The 19,622-nt window shown below is 35.9% G+C and overlaps 1 protein-coding gene across 10 annotated transcripts in view; it reads left to right on the top strand.

Moving 5' to 3' along the window:
• Nucleotides 1–19,622, top strand: part of NPAS3 (neuronal PAS domain protein 3) — a gene marked incomplete at its 5' end in the record, with an annotated part of 615,861 nt that overhangs the window by 552,376 nt on the left and 43,863 nt on the right. For all 10 annotated transcript variants that reach the window (XM_083840112.1, XM_083840111.1, XM_083840109.1 and 7 more), the window contains one exon: nucleotides 4,200–4,318. In XM_083840112.1, the coding sequence (XP_083696238.1) occupies nucleotides 4,200–4,318 (119 nt within the window). The remainder of the gene's footprint in view (nucleotides 1–4,199; nucleotides 4,319–19,622) is intronic.

Below are 19,622 nucleotides of genomic sequence, written 5' to 3'. Positions count from 1 at the left end.
TTAAGCCATAAGCCTTTTTCCCACCAGCCCACTCAAATTCCCTGTGGTTTTAGTGTGTGGTTTTCCATCTGTAACTTCTGGTCCTCCTAAGAATGAGAAGCCTATCTTTTATCTGTTTGGCATGCAAAAAAAATGCTATTTTTCTCCTCTCAATTATTTTTAATGCATGTGAGGGGAAAAAAAAAAAAGTTGGTGAATATTTATTCAGGCTGCTTTGGCAGCATTTTGTTATTTAAGACATAAATCAAATTTGGAACAACTTCTTTCCTGGGGGACAAATTGTTTATCTGAATTTGAATGTGCTTGTGAATCAGTCATAGAGATGATACTTGTGCTATAGCTGTGTAATAGCAATTATTTGCATTGTTTTGCATTGTTTTGCTCTATAGCATGAAGTTAGGCTGCACACAGATGCTGGAGTACATCTGCAGATCATTGCAGGATCAGAGCCATGAACCTCATTCCTCCAAATAATTATGTGCATGTTTATCTCTCAATGCACATTCCACCAATGTCAGAAGAACTCTTCCAGCATATAAAGTTAAATGATAAATGACTGTTTTGTGGGGTCCAAGCCCAAGATTATTCCCAAGCCAAAGCCCATTGAAGGCTCAGAGCTGCAATGCTGGTTCACGAAAATGACTTAGGAAGAGTTAACTAAATAATTTTGTGAATTGGTCACTGGTTCATACTATCTCCTCATTTGCTTCTGTGGTTCTTAATTAATGTTTTAACATTTATGGCAATTTTGTATGGGTATAGGGGTTGCAGTTTTATGCCCTTCAAAACAAACAATACACTCTTTGTGTCCAAAAGTCTCGTACTGCTTTAGCAGCTTTGGGAGTGGAAAGAAAAGAGGTTTATTCCTTTAGTAGTACCTGACGAAGAAATTTAAGGACACACAAAGGCAAGCACTTTCCCAACAGAGTACACAATTACCTGTTTTGCAAAGACAATCCAGACTTACTTTTTATACTTCTAAGTTTGACAGTGTATTGTGCTTTCATTCACACGCAGTGAGCATTGACTTTTATCATATTATTAGCATTCTAAACTCACAGTTTCAGAGGTTTATAACTCAACAGTAGCTTTAGATTCAGGAAATTCAGCCCAGGAGCACTATTTTTCAGTACAAAAGACAGCTTCAGTAACTACAGTATCAAGTAGAGTGGACCTTGTTTATTTCAGGCTTTTTTTAAAAGTATAAGATTACAAATTATAAACAGAACAACAACTGAAAACCAACTTCTTGAAAAATGAATTGTTACGGAGTTTCATTCTGATATTCCTCAGATTGCTAGCCTCCTTCAACATAATTCGAAAAAAATGAAAAGGCTGAGGGATAAGCATTTAAGATCAACTCCTGAGAACTCATGATGGACCACATTCCACATATTCCTGTGCAAATCTCATTGACATCCATAGATGTGTTCTGTACACATCCTATTTTTAAAATCTTGCATGCATAATCACAGTTAGCATTGTTACAGTATCTACCAGGGCTGGGTGCAACTCTGAATGCAGATTTGTACTATCAGCCCCAATGGTTCTCTCCTGAGAGAAATTCAGAAAGCTGTTCATAAGCTGTTCTGGACTTTTAGGTAACTAATCCCATCTCACACATACACTCTCAGGTACCTTTGGTTAAAGAAAATCAAACGCTTCAGAATACATATTTATATGATGTTCACTGTTCCACTACGCTGGATAAATTATATGCAGTTTATAGCATTCACTTACAGAGATATTTAGGTTTTTTACCAGTTATAGTAACAGCAAACTAATGTTAAGCTCATGATATAAGGTGGCATAAACCCAGAAAATGTCAATTCTATATACATGGTACCAGATGTTAGCTGTTTTCCTTTCTTTCATAAATCTGTATGAAAGGGAATCTTTAAGTTTGATTTCTTGGGCATGGTACATATGTATTACAGCCAGATCATTTTTCAAGCATGAGATATTGTCTATTTAATTAATGTTAGTTCTATGTGTTTAGGTGATTACCATTAGAACACATGAGGACATATTGTACTTATTGCTTGTGCTAGAGCGTAATGTGCTGGACTACAACAGCTACACTTGTTAACCTGATTTTAGCGTTTCTTCACACAGCAGGAAGCACCCATGCTGTGGTTTCTTAATGTACTCTTTAAGTACTGCACTGGAGAGTACTGTGTAATCATAATAATTAATAATGATCCTAATCTTGCCAGTACTGCTACTAGCCTGGTGACCCTGGTTGCAGTTTCAGGGTTCCACTACCCTGTGCCCTGAAACACGTATCTTTCCTTTCAGAGTTTCATTTCTTAGGTGATATTGCTGAACAGAGACGAATTTTTTGAGGACGGGTTTGTTGCATGGATTCTGATAGCTTCGCATTTGTTCAGGTCTCCAAGGACCAGCACCAATAAATGTGAAAGAGACAACAGCAGAATGGCATACTTTTCCATTTCCACCAGGATGAAAAAAATACTCTAAATTAGGTCTAACCTTAAATGTATAATCTGTCCTTGGAAGCAACAGAAGGGAAAAAAAAAAAAAAAAAGGAATATAGCATCTTCAAGCTCTTGGCATCCCTTACAAGAAAAAATTGGTTCTAAGGGTCTCTGATCTTGTGTTTTAGTAAAATAGAACTGCACGGCTGACTGACAGTTCTGATCTAAAGCATTTACGTTTAAGTTTTGATCTCTCTGCTTTTGATTAAAACTAATGAGCTCATTTAATTCAAAATGGGAATCTCTGATAAGAGAAATAAGGTTGATGTGATTGGATTAGAGGGGCAAATTAAACTCTTAGAGCAGAAGTTTGTGCTTATATAGTGTATTAAAAAGCTGTTGGCGTATTATGGCGTGTTAGATGATGAGAAAAATTTCATAGTAATTCATATTTAATCAGAAGAAATGAAAGTACTAAATATAACATGGCTCTGCTTTTCCCTCGAGTGATAAAGAGCTGTACATTTAAAATGACATCGAATTCATGCTCTCTAAAACAAAAAAATCTTAAGAGAGACACCAAAGAAAGGAGCACTGTTGTCAGTTATTTCATCACAATAGACCTGAAATGTCACAAACACAAGACAACGTGACCACATTAAAACAAGGACAATTCGATAAAATCCTTAGCTTAAAAACAAGGTTTGATGTTTCTGTTCACTGCATAACAAATGCTTATTAAGTGCTTGAATACGTTCTACTAGTAGCTGGGTTGGTTCTCCAAAACAATATCAGAATAACTTCAAAATAACTTTTTTATTCAGCATTCATTACTCATTGAAAAAGAAAGTGAGTTAAGCTCCATTAATACCTGCTTATTGTAAGCCTACTCCAGAATTTTTCCATGAATGATATTTAAGGGAGGGGTAGGGAAGTGTTGGTTATCCAGGCAAAAAATAGCATTAATAAAGATTGTATAGGGAATATTTTGGTGCCAACTGCTCTTTTATCCACTATTTTATCACAGTTTATACTAAGAGTATTTGTTTATTATTTTTAAATGGTTACAGTTGAGGAAGTGAGAAGCATAAGTGAGATCTAAAGTTTCAAGGAGGATGCTGGACAACAAAAACATTCCATTAATGACTAATTAGTCACCAACAATTAAAAAGTATGATGCTGATGATAATCATCATCATCATCATAATGCCTCACTTACCTGAGTATTTTTGCCTGCAGGCTGCTTCAATTCTTTATTGATAATAATTAACCCTTAGTAATGGAGAAACCAAGGCAGCAGTGACTTATCGTAGATGTCACTGCAAGAAAGGAATGGAGTCTAGGGGATAAAGATCTGAAGAATTTGTAGCATCTTTCAGCAGATAGAATTGCCTCGGTGACACTTTGCCTTTTCCAAAACTCTGAAGAAGTCCACAATTTTTAAAAAGATGCTATAACATGACAAAATAATTCAAATCATAGCAAAATTGTGCAAGAAAGAGTTAATGATGCAAATCTCTGTTAAAAATTCTCTAGGAAAAAAAAACTTCAAAATGAGACTTACTGAGTATACATATATTTTTCAATTTTTTTTTTTTTTTGCTAAGTAAACGTTTTCTAAACGAGGTAAATTGATTACAACACTCTTAGCATCCATCAGTCATTTATTTTTAGTGAGTTCAAGGATTGCACCTGAAAAATAGCTTAGAGGGGATGTATAAAATCTAAATTATGTGTATATGTATTTTTTCTATTCCCTAGTGGAATCTACAAGCCCCAGTTTACTAACCACTGACAACACTCTAGAGCGCTCTTTTTTCATCCGAATGAAATCTACACTGACCAAGCGAGGAGTGCACATCAAATCGTCGGGATACAAGGTAAGGGTTGCACTGTAGCATGAAATATTGACGTCTTTAAATCATGTTCCTTTTAGTATCAGGGATACATTAATATTTAGAGCAAGGAACTATTTCACATTTGCATATGTTTCATTCCTTTTGTTAAAGAACGATTAGTACAGTATTTCCAGCCTACAGTTTGGTAGTGGTACTACACTTCCGTTAAATTGATTATTACAGTAAACATTGATTATAGCATGAAGACCTTCAAAAAAGCAACACTTTCAGAGTAAATGTATATTTTACCAAAGAAGGTGGGTCACAGTAACATCACTTTTGCTTAATGAAATTACTACTCAATTAGTTAGACTGTTAGTTTTTGGGGGGTTATGTGTTTTCTCAAAAAGGTAGAACTTCTCCATGCAGACAGTTTTCTATTTAGGTTCACAGCTCTTCTGGCTGAAGAAAACAACAAGCCATAATGAGTACTTTTCCACCATTTGTCTTTCATTGTCTGTCTGAGGGGTATCTGCTGCTGGGGATCATATTTGCTGGATTTCTTACTCTTTTAAGATATGAAACTCTCTTGTTTCTTATCAGCAGTAATCTCATTTTTCTTCAGTCATATATCGCTTATAGTGCCTGTAGCTATCAGTGGTTTTGCAGTACACTAAAACTAGAAGCAATAGCACATTTTTAACATTGTCAACTTCTGGAATGAAATATGTCATCCATTAAGTATTATACAAGATAAAAGAGTGGTGCAAGGAAACATGTCTGAGAAAGTGTGTGTGTATTTAGAGAAGGTGATCATCAACACTCATTTTAAAACTTTCAAACGCATTTTTTTTTCAGTTTTCAGAGGAAGATTTAGAGGAGCTTTGAAGTGAAATTCCCCAATTCACTCATCCCCAAAAATTCTCTGTGAATATGACATCAAGGTAGTCTATCTGAGTAGTAAAACTCTCCTGGTAGAAATGCCTTTTTGCAACCAAATGAATTGAGAGTCCTTCTGTTGGATAGTTTCTGCATCAAGATGATTAAAGTAGTTGCTAATGGAATTTTAGGTACAAATGAACAGTTCCTTAAGACACTAAAAGTTATGAGCTGGTGACTGGTTAGTTGTCAGCACCTGAAAGAATGTATTCAGTACTTGTTCATACTGTCAGGTTTTCAGGTCTCAGAAGGTACAAGACTGGGAGTTGTACTGCTAGTCTCAGGAGGAAGAAAAGGAATGAATTGGTCAGGTTATGTGAGTTATATTCATTTTCATGATTAAGCATGGTTTATCAAGTCTAGGCCAAAGTTAGATTGGCAGAGAACTTCAGTGGATATTTTTGCTGCAATAATAATGGGAAGAATTAGACAATTCATCTTTGGATTTTGCAGTCTGACAGTTTTGCCAAATGTAGGTGAGAAAACAAGGAAGGCACTTGAGTAACTTTGTCGTCTCTCTTCTTGGACTTCTGACAAACTTATGCTAGTCCAGCACCAAAATAGGACACGGGATTGGTACACAAGTGGGTTTTTTACTTGTTACAGTACAGTTTTTGAAATTCTCAGTAGATCCTTTACTCAAGAAAGACACAGTAATGTCTATCATATAAATGTAATTTCTTTTCTCTTTTAAAACCTGTTGATGTCTCATGGAAACATTAAAAACCACAACTGATGAAATGAAATTTGAAAGATCAGATATCATTTTTAGGCAACTTCCCCTAGACACAAAGAATGCAGAAAAAGTAAAAATATAGTTTACAAAACTGTGTATAGCTAAAACATTCATTTTTTTTCCCAAACTTTTCCATGAGGAAGTAACAAGTCAAGATGAATAAAATTGCAGAAACAGTGTGCAAATCCTAGGCAGGTGCAGATACAGAGGTATAGTTCCTTGGCTTTTTGATGTTTAGGAAGATTTTGTAACTGACAGAGTTTGACTTACTTCTGCTGTGTCCAATGACATAAATTGCACTTTGACAGCTTTTCAAAAACATGGTTATTGACACTCTGTGTTCTATGGAATGATAATTATCTACAGCTTTGGTGAGCCCCACTGCCTATTAAAACTGTATATTTATTTTAGATGAGTTGGATCGTGTTATTGTCTTCTTAGTGTACTAGGTGAGCATAATAACACTCAACTGCTATAGTGAATGTCACTCATACTTTAAGGAAAGTTACCAACTTATTTATTGATTTATGAAAGTCCAGCACTAGAACGAACCTGAGGCCTCTAGAAATAGCTTAGGTATGTATTTTATAAAAATTAGTAAAGATCCATGAGCCTTATGGATGTACAGCTATAAGAAATTATCAAAGGGAAGAATAATTACGTAATATCGGCAAAGCTCATGGGAAGAGCTGGCTGCATTCTGTGTCAGAGGGCCCTGGAAGACCTCCAGCCCTTATTCAGGAAGCAGTATGCCAGCTGGGGCCATGTGCAGCAGAGTTCCTGTGGGAAATCCTGGTGGAGCAGGCTGACTCGGGAGCTGCTGCCTCACACCTTCAGAATATACTGAGCACTGAATTTTCCCTTCCTCCTCATCTTCCCTTGAGCTCCTGTGTCATCATGGGAGGGCAACCATCCTAATCAAGCATCCAGACATACAACAGGAGCAGTGTGCTGTAGAAGTCCTTATCTTATGTGAGTCAGGTTTTAGCTTTGCCAAGGATACACAGTTCCCCGTGGATTCAATCCTCCAGCAGTGACAAAAATTTTGCATCTTTGTGAAATATTTTTTTCTTGTTTCAAACTCTTTCTGAACTCAGAAACCACATCTTCATTTTTCCCTTGCTTTGAGAAATGCTGATGAATGTTTTCTTTAGACAGCAAATGATTGAGGTGGTCCACAAGATGCTTAGGCAATTTTCAGAATGAGTGATCCCTGCCTCAGGAAAATCACATAAAATTGAAAACAGTCAGAGAACGAGATTGATTAATCATTTGGGTTGATCTAGTCAGGACTAATTTTCTATGAAAAGAAATGTGGGAACAAAAACCACACTAATAGACTTACAAAGATCCATATATGTATACCTCAAAGAGACTTTGTTCCAGACTGTTCTGACATGAGATGAACCCTGTTTATAGTCCCTTCCTAGACTGATTTAATTAGTCTTGAATAATACCTAAAGATGGAGATAATGGTCTTCTTTCCATGAATGATATTACCTTAAAAGTCTGAAACAGGAAGGCTGCTACATGATTAATCCTACCTCTCTCCTTCCCTTTCATTTTTTTCCCAGCACTGTCCTAGAATGGGATTTTCTTTATTTATATTCTTAGTCTCAGAGCTTGTAGGAAAAGAGCTTAGAAACAGTGCTAGAGAGCTATTCACTGTTCAGTGAGTAAATCTACAATCTTAAAACAAAGTCAGATAAAATGTAGTCAGCTGACAAAACACATTGAAAACAAATAAAAGGAGAAAAATGGTAATTCCATTCACTGCAAACCTCAGAATGTATTACCATTACAACTGTTGTCTAAGATACATGATACAGAGACTTACTGTTTTTCTCTGCTGTAAATATATCACATCTTCCTTTTTCTGTTTTTTGTTGTTGTTTTCAATAACAAATACTTTTGTATTTCATTTGGATTTTTGTTGTCTCCATTTTATCTCTTCTACTCGTTTTTCTCCTTTTGCAGGTTACAATTCTGTCCACTTAGCTTATTTCACCTTCAGTGTTTCTGTTATCCTACTTTCATACATATATGTCAAAGCAAATTTTAATTGAAAACTACTTTGTTCAAGTCCACTGATACATTTCCTACTATCCTATAGTATCCTATTATATTTTGTCATTTTTGTCATTGTTTTGTCATTTTTTCTTTCATGTCAGCTTGTGCTAGGATTTTCTTTGTTCAAACCTTTAGGGTCTGTTACTGGTCTCTTGAACAAGGCATAATTAATGGGATAAAGAAGTAGTCAGCACATCCAGATTCCCTAGTACTTTTACTGTCACCATGGCAATCTCTGAATTGGGATAACAAACATCTGCTGCCTCACCATCTCCCAGGAACCTGGCAATCAACCTTCTTGGCTATCCATCAGCAGAGAACAGGTCATCTTTAAAATTCTGTAGGCTGTAGAAATACTTGGAGCAGTACTTTCTACCTGCTGTGCTACCTAGATGCCTCTTTTGGCCCACTCAGCATCAACAAGAAACAGCCTGCATGTTTCTTTCACTAAAGCATCAAAAACATTGCGGTCACAAGGCAACAAGTTCAGACAATTCAGTAACTGGAAGTAAATAGAGCAGCTATCATGCACTGAGCAAAATCTTACATATAACCTTAGACTTTGGAGCCTTATTATCGAGAAAAGAAATATTTGAAAGGTTGTTTGGATACCTGTCCATGAAGTGAGTCTTTGGTGTCTTTCACAAGCACCTTGGGTTTGTGGGAAAGCACATACACAGTCTACAGAGATGAATGAAGTTGACTTTGTTTCAGCAATTTGTGTGTGTGTATATATATATACATGTATGTATGTATATATATGACTTACAGGAGTTCTGAAATCCTTTAGTATGGCACAGAATTGTCAGTACTGGAGGCAAGTGTAACCCCTGCATTGCTACTTTACAGAATCACAGCTCTTATCAATGCCAAAAGCAGATATTTCCACCTGCTTTTCCTGATGTTCTTCATATGTAACAGAACTTATTAGGGGAAATACACAAACTTAATCTGACCAAATTGCAATGAAGGGAGCAAAATTATCTTCATTCGTTATTTATTAAAGCATGAAGAACTGTTAAAACCAACAGTATAATCTTACATACCAGTTAACATGCTGCATAAAATTAAGTAAATCGCTATATAAAAGTTTTGATTTAGCAAGCTTAGTTGAGAAAATTTGATGTGTTGTCACAAATCAAATGTCCACATTTCAGCAATGGAGGATTCAAATTTGGTTAGTTATGCCTCATACATCAGTTACTGTATATCAAAATATTTTCAATATAACTTGAAAATGTGAGAAATATTTAAAACTCCATAAAAAAGTTTTCTCAAATTAGTCATTCTAGTTTACATGTATTCATATTTTTGTTTTGTTTAATGTTATCTTTCTACCATCTTATTTAAAATTAAACATTTTCTGAAACTGCTCGGTTTTTGCATTTAAAATCTTAGTGAAGTTAGAACTGTTTGAATGACAATTTTGAAGATGGAAATTGAAATTTACTGTTGCAATTTTATGTTCATCACAGTTCTATTAGCAGCCTTTTTCACAGTATATATTACTACTTTATTTTAAAAAATATTTTTTTATTATTATTTTTTTAGAAGGACTTGAAGAGTTGGGTGAGATTTGGAAATCTCAGTTGTGCACTTCAAGTGCAATTTTTGGCAGCGTTTAGGTTCCTTTATACAAGAGAGCAAGGCAGACAAAATTTCTGTTAGAGAGACAAAACTATGCCATTTTGCACATACCTAGTGCAAATACGTTTGCCTAGTGATACCGTTCTCTTGATTCAATCTAAAACTGAAATGACTGTTTCCTGTCTAAGGGAAAGATTCACCTGGATTTCAGAATTTCAGATGTTTCTATGCCAAAATCACTTTAAGAATCCACTTTAAGAATCATGGGCTTGTTGAGAACACAGCAGAAAACCACCTTTCATTTAAGGGGAATAAGAAAGAAAGAAGAAAAGGGAGGAGGCTTGGTTTTTTGCATAATAGTCTAATGATCAGTGCGTTGCTTGGATGTGGGTTATGTTAGAGTCAGATTTAATTCCCTCCACAGCCTGAGGGAATTCACATATCCCACTTTCCAGCTTGGCCTAAATTCTTTTCTCCTCTTCTAATATTTTTCCCCCTTGAAATCTTTTGTCAAGTATTTCACTCTGTCCCAGAAAGGTATCCTGACCTTTTTCTGTAGGAAGAAAACGCAATATTTAGTATTTCATCACATGGCTACTGCCACACCTCCTTAATTGAGTGAAGAAGGAATAAGAAACCAACATCAGGAAGCATTATGTGAAGAGTTTTCTAAATGTCAGCACATGCATTCCCCAGACTTTTCAGCACTGAGAAGACTTAAAGGTAATTTGTCAGAGAGAAAGAACTGATCGAGAATTCACCCATGTAAATCGATGACCTTTTAGTCAAAAGGAAGTCTCTTAGCTAGTAAAGATGCAGCATTACTTATAAAAGAACAAAATACTAATGGGCCAATCTGAGACTTATGAAGTATCTACTTGTAGATATAAAGATACGGTTCAAGAAAAGATGGTCTGCCACAGGATTAAGAAGACTAGAGTTCATTTTATGCCTTGCTACAGAGCTGTGAGATTCTATTAGGAGAGCTGTCTGGAGAAGCTTGGTTCACACTTGACATCTAAATACATTAACCAACTTCTTAAAAGTGTTCAGCAGCTACTAGCTCCACCTTCTCAAAAAACATTTTCAGGGCTGAGCATCTTTCAGCTATGATTTGTAGAACTGTTCTATCATCTGGAGACATGAATATGTTAGGCATTTATTATTACAGTAGTACTAAGGAAACTAACCAGTTACTATTATATAAAAGCTCTTTTAATAACAGCCTTCTTTAAAAGACACATTCAAACTTTGATCATTCCTCATGCTGACTGCAGCTGTAGTATTCGTGACACCCATATCGGGATCTGTTTCTCCTCAAATAGTGTCTTCAATGTTCATATGACTTCAGAGTTGTGATTTTGTTGCAGTGTGTTCCAAGCTGCATAAATGGGAAATACCTTAGATCACAGACTGGGTTTTGGAAGGAAAGAAAACATAAAATTGAGCAAACACAGACTACTTTCTGAGAGATTAATTATTTTCATAAATTCTGTTGGCAAAGTATGAGTGATATAAAAAGAGTTCATCACCAAAATAGCAGCAAATGCCTTTGATTCTGATTTTTAGGCAGTATAATTCTGAAGGTACCTTTATTAAAAGTCAGTGAATATAACAGCGAAAGAAAACTATGAGATCAAGATTTACTCTCATACATAACAAAACATTCAAAATGGACAGATATCAGCTCCAAGCCAAATCAGGCGTTCTTTCAAGAACTAAGTTTTATCAAGTCAGAGAGATTTAAAAAAAAAAAAAGAGGTTGTTACACTAATTAGCACTAAGTAGCACTGTTTATCTAAATGTGAACTAGTAGTGCAGTGGGCCTGTGAGTCTCTTTCCAGTGTCCCTTTCCTGTGAATCCCTTTCCTTCTCCTCACAGAGACCAGTGAGGGTGGATGAGAACAGTGAGATTTCAACAGAGTGAGAAGCAGACAATACCGCCTATTACACTCTGGGAGAAGGTATCATGCTCCTAGGTGGGAATGCCTACTGAAGAAGAGAGGCCTTCACTTCACTTCCCAAAATTTTCTCAAGTTGTCAGCTGTTGTTGTCTGCCACTGCTTGTTGTTAGTGAGTGGGAATAAGCTTTATGTAGGAGCCAAGAGAACCGCACGGTGCTCTGTGAAGAATCACCAGCCAGAATTCAGGCAGATGCTGCTGCCAACATCTCTGCTCCACTTGGCTGTTTTTCTAACTGCCACCAGGGGATATTTTGGCCCACCTCCTTTTCATAATGTAAACATTGTATTCGATGTGTAAATGCAGACAGTAGTAGCTTTTTAAAGATCTTTACCTCTTTCAACAGTTCAAAGTTTTTTCTCCAAAGTATGCGTAGAAAAGACAAGAAGCTGATACCCTGAAAAAAATGTAACTAATATCAAGCTAATGTAGAAGAGCACATCTTCTTGCTCATCAGTGGTACTTGCAGAAGCAGTATCATCTCTCCACTGGTAAATCTTTATTGAGTGTGAAGCAGTCATGAAATTCAGAACTAAGATGAAAGTAATAGGAAGGTTCTAAGGCTTGCATTTCAGTGAATTTTACATTTAAGAAAATTTATTTCTCATATTCTGCATAACATCTTGATATCGTAAAATTAGATCGATAGCTGTTATATAGAAAATACACATCTCGAACTGATATTATAAGGGTATAATCCTGATAACTTACGCAAACACGTGTATTAACCTTTTGTATAAATAGTGTCATTGGTTAATTAGAAGGTTAAGACCACATTTTTGCAAGAGAGTATTCTTCACTGTTACCTTGGCAAGGAAATATTTTCTTAAAGAATTACACAAAAATTCTAAACAAAAATATATTTTAGGAGTTCCATAAATTTAGTACCTGCATTCACATATCACTCGTTCATTACACTATGATCTGTCACAGGCTATATTAGTTGGGAAAGAAGAAGTTCATTTCAAATGTATCATCCATGTGTAACACAGACACCAGGAAAGATTGTAGTTTTTGCACTCAAGGAGGTAAAGAGGTTATGTGTTATCAACTGTCTCTACGTCCACTCTACAAAAGCAAAGGCGCTATAATTCAGTGTGTTCTCTTGAACAGCTAAGGTTGTACAGCACCTTTTACATACCAGCTACACAAGCTGGGTCTCATTAACATATATTTTTTTCAATCACATATCCTTTTAAATTTAAAAAACAACAGAGAATATTTATTTTACAGCTGGAAATATTTAAGACCCTATTTAAATACTGTCATCATTAATTTTCCAGTAATCTTTCCTTCATCATTAGTTCTTCTACTCAATACATGCTGAAATGTGTTAGCTGCCCACAATTCATGTGTTTCTTTGTCCTGTCAAAGTTGTCCCTACAGAATTCTTATAAAAGTTCCTCTTTTATTTTTGCTTCCTACTTTTCATATTTCTCATCATACAAGAACTGCATTCATTTATTTACATTGTGCAAAAATCATGTGAACACTGAGTTATGATTTCACCAAGTCCTAAACTTGGAAAAGCATCTTTACTTCTCATTTATTTTTAACCCATATCTCTCCCATTTTTTTAAAACTTTCTTTTACTTTTTTGTGCAGGTTTGTATCTTCAGAAAGCATTATCTTTTATTGGCTTTTTCCTGTTGCTTATAATGTCATTTATATTAATGAACGTACTTTTGCAACACTCCTCTGAGGCTGGAAAGTGCTGACATACCAAGAGATCAAGTAACTTGCCAAAGATAACAATGGCCGATCGTGTCAGAGCCAGCCGTGATTGCATGCAGTACTTCATCCTCAGCCTTTCTTCCTAACACATGAATATTGTCAAATCATCTCTGCGTTCCGGCACATCACACTTCATTTTCTCAGGCTGGTACTTCCTTCGTTTTGATGGTTGCCCTGAATAGGGAAAATGAGATGCCAAATAAAAAATACTCTGATCAAATAGTACAAAGTTTAGCAGCACATTTGCAGAACTCGTAGTAAAAGATGAATTCCTGCTCTCACACTGGGGTACCGCTGACTGTAGAAGAACTACTTCAAAATCTTTGTCCTCAGAAAGAGAAAGAAGCAATCTCCCAACATGTTTTCCTACCACTTGGATTTTGCCCAGGGGAACTCCCTGACTCTGCTCCTCTGGCCACTTCAGTGTGGGAGAGGAGCAGGGCTGGCAGCAGCTACCTCCTGGGCTGGCAGCTGGCTTGGCTCTTTACAAACTTGCCTTTCTTATATCAAAATAAACTCTATAGAGAGACTTTTTTTTTTTTCAATTTGCTTAATATGTTTCATACCCACCATAGATTTCTCCAAACTGAAGACCTCCAAGCTTCTCATTAGATTTAGTATGAAGTTGATGCATTATGCATATGTAATATGAATGCGTATAAATTATAGGGAATCATTATGCACTGTAGCTCTTTATATTTGGACCAAAGTGAAAGTACTAGCAAGTCAAAATGCCCCACTCCCTCACGCAGACAGTACCATTCTACAGCTGCTCTTCACAGACTTTCTAGAAAAATAGGTAGCTTCATAAGGTTTAAGGCCTATCATTTCCTCAAAAGCCAGATTTTTTATATAATTTGCTGTTAATAAGAAGGAAGATTCCTCTGTACCTGCTCATGCAGCAAAAAGAGATAACAAAGGCACAGAGCTTTTCAGCACCAGTGTGCTATACATGAAGCCCTTGGTAGAACAAGGACCATTACAAGAGGCTTTTATTCCCCACAGCTGTTGACTTAACCTGATGCATCTGCACACTAATTTTCTGTATTTACCTTCTAGAACAGAAAATTGATCACGGGTTTTAGGCCATGTTTCCCAGACAGTCTTCCTACAGTACAAATGTCCTTTTGCTCTATTGTCTAAAGTGCATATACACCACTGTATAACCCAATATGCTATTATGCCTCTGTTTCTAAATGTTCAGGCATGCTTCTTGATTCTTCTGTTTTATGCAGTGATACTAGCTGAAGAATATCTTTATTCAGCGTGGCATTTGGTTGAGCCCATCTGCTTTACCCTACGGAGAAGGCAGAATATGAATGTTTGGTGGGAAGAATTTCAGTTTCTCCTTTTTACAGCATCATTAGGAAGCTGTCGTTCTAATAATAATAATTCCCATTTGACATCATGGAGGTAAAAAGAAATCATTGCTGACATCAAAAATGAGGTGATATTTCAGCAGTATTATTTCACCGAAGATAAAGTGGAAGTCTTTATTACTCCCAATGCTTTTAAAGAAAGCTGAGCAAGGCTTATACTGACCCTGGAGCTTATACACCTTAACACATCTATAACCAGTATGAAATAAGAAATTTTAATTGTTATTGCTATGTTTTTTGGCTATACCTCCTTAGAACCAAGCATTTTGTGCCTGCTTAAAGAAAAATAATATCTGAAAATAAGTTTGGGAGGCTATATCTATTCTAATTTTCTACATTATTTAAAAATCATGCAAAAGACCCCCAAAAAATTAAAATATTAAGTGTATTACAGGAGTGTTAATTTTCATGCAAACTTCTTATTAGAGCCTGTATTATCAATCCATACATATTGCATAGAGGTCTGAGCTCTGAAGAGGTTACCCTAAAGAGGGTTATAAGTTTTATTTCACTTTTATGGATAGGTATTATATTCTCTCTGAACTTCTTGTTCACATTGCTGTGTGAATTGCTTGCCATTAAAAGGACACAGTCAAAGTCTGTTTCATCAGTTGTAAACAATATGTTTTTCAATTTTGTTTGTGGTAGCACATTAAAAGCTCTCATTTCTACCCACTTTTCCCTTTCCCTTGTATAGGTATATTCAGTTATAATTCTAGGCTCTGTATAATTTTCCATCCTAGACCAAACAATATATAACATCAGTGGCTCTATCCAAATATACTTGGAAAAGAGCGTATCTGCCAAAGTTTGGCATTATTTCCTAATTTTGAAATCTATTCTTGGTCTACTGCAGTTCTTTTATTTTTAATTTAAGGGGTATATGAAGAGCAATATAAACTGTAAGCAATTAGAGCAACAGGACTTTAATATTGACAGTATTGTTCTAGTTAAAAGAAAGTTCAAGAATTATGGATTCTTCCCATGGCTTCACTTTACAGAATTAGTCACCTCCTTGCAAGCAGCATTTTCTCTGTATAATAGGAAGAGCCCAATCAAAATGTTTCATGGTCTTCACAATCAAACTTAAGAAAATTTTCTAATTAAATATGTGGTGGGAGCATCACCTTATTTTGTTCCAGGCAAATATGTTTTTACTAGAGCAGACACAGCTCATCTGCTGTTGAGTTACTGCTTCTCAGTTATTTTGAGAAATAAGATCTTAATTCCTGCAGGCATATAGATATTTAATAGCTATAAGCCTTTCAGAAAATCGTAACTCGTGCTTACCAGCTATAGTAAAATGTTTAAATCTGAAATGAATGCTTTGCACTTTCAGTGTAAACAGTTCTTATTCAACGTACAAATAGTTTAGGAATTTTCCCCAAGAATGTGTGCATGCACGAATGCAGTGCTTTATTTTATTTCATGTGAATACAACAGGCCTTTTGAATTCTTTCACATATAGAATGTCTAGGGATGTTTTTATCTGAAATACTAGAGAAGCATTTCTCCTTTTGAAAACCATCAGCTTAATAGCCTTCTCATTTGTTTCTCCCTGCTCAGATGATCAGATGTGTACATATTTTTCCCTAAATACTCAACTGCTTTCAGTTTTTGTCATCATTCCCTTTGTTGTGTTATTACAAAGACTATGTTGGCTAGGGCAGTCTACCAGTAGACCTAACACTGTGATTATGAGATACCTAAATGCAAAGCCGTCTTAATTAGCTCACCAGGCATCACTGAACCTAGCCTGGCTCTCCCACAGTCACATGCCCAGGGTTAAGAAAGGGGCACTGGACACAGTTTTTCCAGAAGAAGCAAGGAGCTGATTCACAATAGGCAAACATGCATTATGGGTTGCTTTCAGTCACTTTATAGTCATGTGCATTCATAAATTTTGATATGGTTGTAAGATGCAGACTTTGATGGTACAAAACTCACAGAAGAGCTTTAGATCACTGGAGCAACCACAGGCGAAGTTTATGCTGACAATTTATCAGCTCTTCTCCATCAAGGAAAATTGTTTTTTAGTGCCTGCCTATTAGCAATCACATGCATATTATGAAATTGAGTTTTGGGGAGGACAGCCTGCCATCTGTCTTTTCTGTATTTTTTTTCACAATGTATCATGCTAAAGTTAAAACTTTTTGTGCTTCAAAATGGCATAAAATATGAGATGTCCGTAATAGAGATACTTGGGAAGAATAGACTAAATAGAATTGTAAATCTTTATAAACTTCATAAACAAGCAACTCCGGATGCTGTACTTTATGTTTTAGCTTCAAGTGCCCTCCACATTTTCCGCAGACCATAGTGCCTACTGTGCTCTTACTTTAGACTGCAGAGTTCCTAAACTGATAACTAATTAACATCTATCTCGAGAGTGTGAGAATGTTTTCTTTATAGACTGTTTCTGGTTCAGGATTGGCTTGCTTTTTTTGTTGTTTTGTTGTTTGATTTGTTGGTTTGTTTTGTTGTGTTTTTTTTGGTGAAATAGAACTTCAAATGCCTGATGTGCAGAATGAAAAAGATGTGTTCAGTTTCCCTTCTGTGTTCTGATATGCTAAGATTTTATCAATAATATTGTTTTCCTGTAAAAATATCTGCCTCAGAGAAAATCTGCTGTGTAGCTGTCAGGATTACACCTCTTAGAATATGCCTGTGATGATTCTGTTAAATTGATAAAAACAGAACACTCTGCTATGTAGAAGGATTGCTGAAAAGAATATTCCCAGGCCCTTTCATGTGTAACAGCACTTGTATGGCAGTACGTTTATTGTGCTATAAATTCCATCACTGATTTTGGCCATTTCAAATTGATTCTGCAGTAACTGTAAGTAATGAACCTTACAGACAGAGCCAAAGAAAAAAAAAAAAAAAAAACAAGCCAATAAACTTGTGGCTGTAGGAATACAAATTGTAGAGTTCATTTAGCCTCAGTTTTTATCAGATCATGCAGCCAATACCCCACAAAGCCAGAAAATACATCCAACAAAATATACAGTGCCATAGCCCAGCTTGCTTTGAATTTAGCAGCTAAACCAGACACTCAATTATTCAAAGCGCATTTTTGTACAAAGTGTCCTGTGGATTTCACCTGAGATTTACAGAAGGTGCTTGACATAAGTGGATGACAAAAGAGGAAAAATGTTAATAGAAATGACTTATACAGGATAATGAGACAAATCCTGAGCTATTTTACCTGGTCAGGCAATACCAGGCATCCTTGGATTTCACAGAGGTGCAGATCAATATGCAGTGGGCTACTATTAACTCACCAAGTCAAAAAATATAAATGTATCTAAGATTTACAAATGCTCCTAGCCTATTTCCCTCTCTTTACTGAAAAGTTCTAACTGGTTTATTAAGAATGAGGTGATGCTTTTTTTTTCTCAGGGTATCTTTAATGATCCCATATATTTTAATAGGGAATTTATGTGCTTGGTAAAGCATTTCCATAGGATGATTGTAAAACCTATCAAAAAGATACTACTCTAAGGCATTTGACATTATTTTTGTAGATTCCAATTACGTTCTATAGGAATTCACTGATACTGTTTTGTTAAATATTGTATAAATTTCCCATAATCTTAACAGATACCAAGATCACGTAGATTCTTATTTTTCACATAGATCATGGATATAGCCCCACTAAATCAGTGGACTGGCCATGTGATTGGAGCATATATGAAATATGCGTAACAATCCTTGCTTGTTACATAAAGAATTAACTTCAGATTTTTAACTCAAATGCTGAAAAGACTGGAGTTTTCTTCTACGTAGTTTTCCCAGCATTACAGGAGAGAGAACCAAGACCATGTTTTATTCTCTGTGCAAAAATAAATAAATGTCTGGGTTGGGTTCCTAGAAGCCTTGCAGCACTTCCATGCATCACAGCTTGCACACTCATGTATCTTAAGGTCTGCATTGAGTGCTGAATTCATTCTTTGTGTCTTCTTGTACCTAACTGTGCAGATTTATCTGAACCTCTGTACTGACTGTGAGAAATATAAAATCCTCATTTTGAGAACAAAATGCTTGGGTCCATTCTAGCCCTATACAGAACACATTGTCTAAGGCATATTCCTTGCCCGTCTATATAAAAAATTCTATTTTGTCAATTTATCCAGTTTACAGCAGCAACCTGAATCACACTCAGAGGAAAAAAAGGCACAGAAATTGAGGCTTTCGGTTAAACACCAAATATGGTGAAAGTCATAATAAAATAATGACAGTTGGCAACACTATTTTTTCTGTGCATTTTTTGTGTCACAATGAGAAACACAGTGAGTGAGTCTGAAGTCTTGTGAATAGCCCCTGGTAACCAAGAGCAAAGAAACCTTGCTCATTATCTCTACTTCCCTTCTGAATAAACATTTCAGCCATCGTAAATGAGTGTGACATCAAGGGCAAATGAATGGCTCTCATTCCAGATGAGAAACACTTGACAGCCGAGCAACCTGAAGGTTGTTGTAGAGGTACAAATTCTGTGACCAGTGGATGATGGGGCAGGCAGCATTTATTTCAATAGGACCTGATATGTGCATCATACTCTTAAAGGAGAGACTTCCAGCCTTGCAAGGGATGAGTCCTAAATATTCAAATTGTCTTTTGGTCAGGACTCCAGTGAGTGAAAGACGGAGCTGTCCTAATAGCTGTCCTAATTTTTTCTTGTAATTTTATTAAATTACATAGGAAAACTTAGTCAAATATAAAGAAAGGTTCATTGTGGATTGACAGATGGCATGCAACACCCCTACTGTATCTCATTTATAAATGTGATTGATGTGGAGGTAATTTCTTGGTAACCTGTTGTTCAAAAAAATGTATTCTAGGGGGTGGTTGAGTAAAACAAAATTAATCTCTGCATGTTAACGTTGCCAACTTTTGAATTAATTGCATGAGTATAACAATCAATTAATAAATGTTAAGC

Source organism: Anser anser (assembly GCF_964211835.1).
Source record: "Anser anser genome assembly, chromosome: 5".
NCBI classification, from domain to species: domain Eukaryota; kingdom Metazoa; phylum Chordata; class Aves; order Anseriformes; family Anatidae; genus Anser; species Anser anser.
This window is presented reverse-complemented; position numbering and strand designations above follow the sequence as displayed.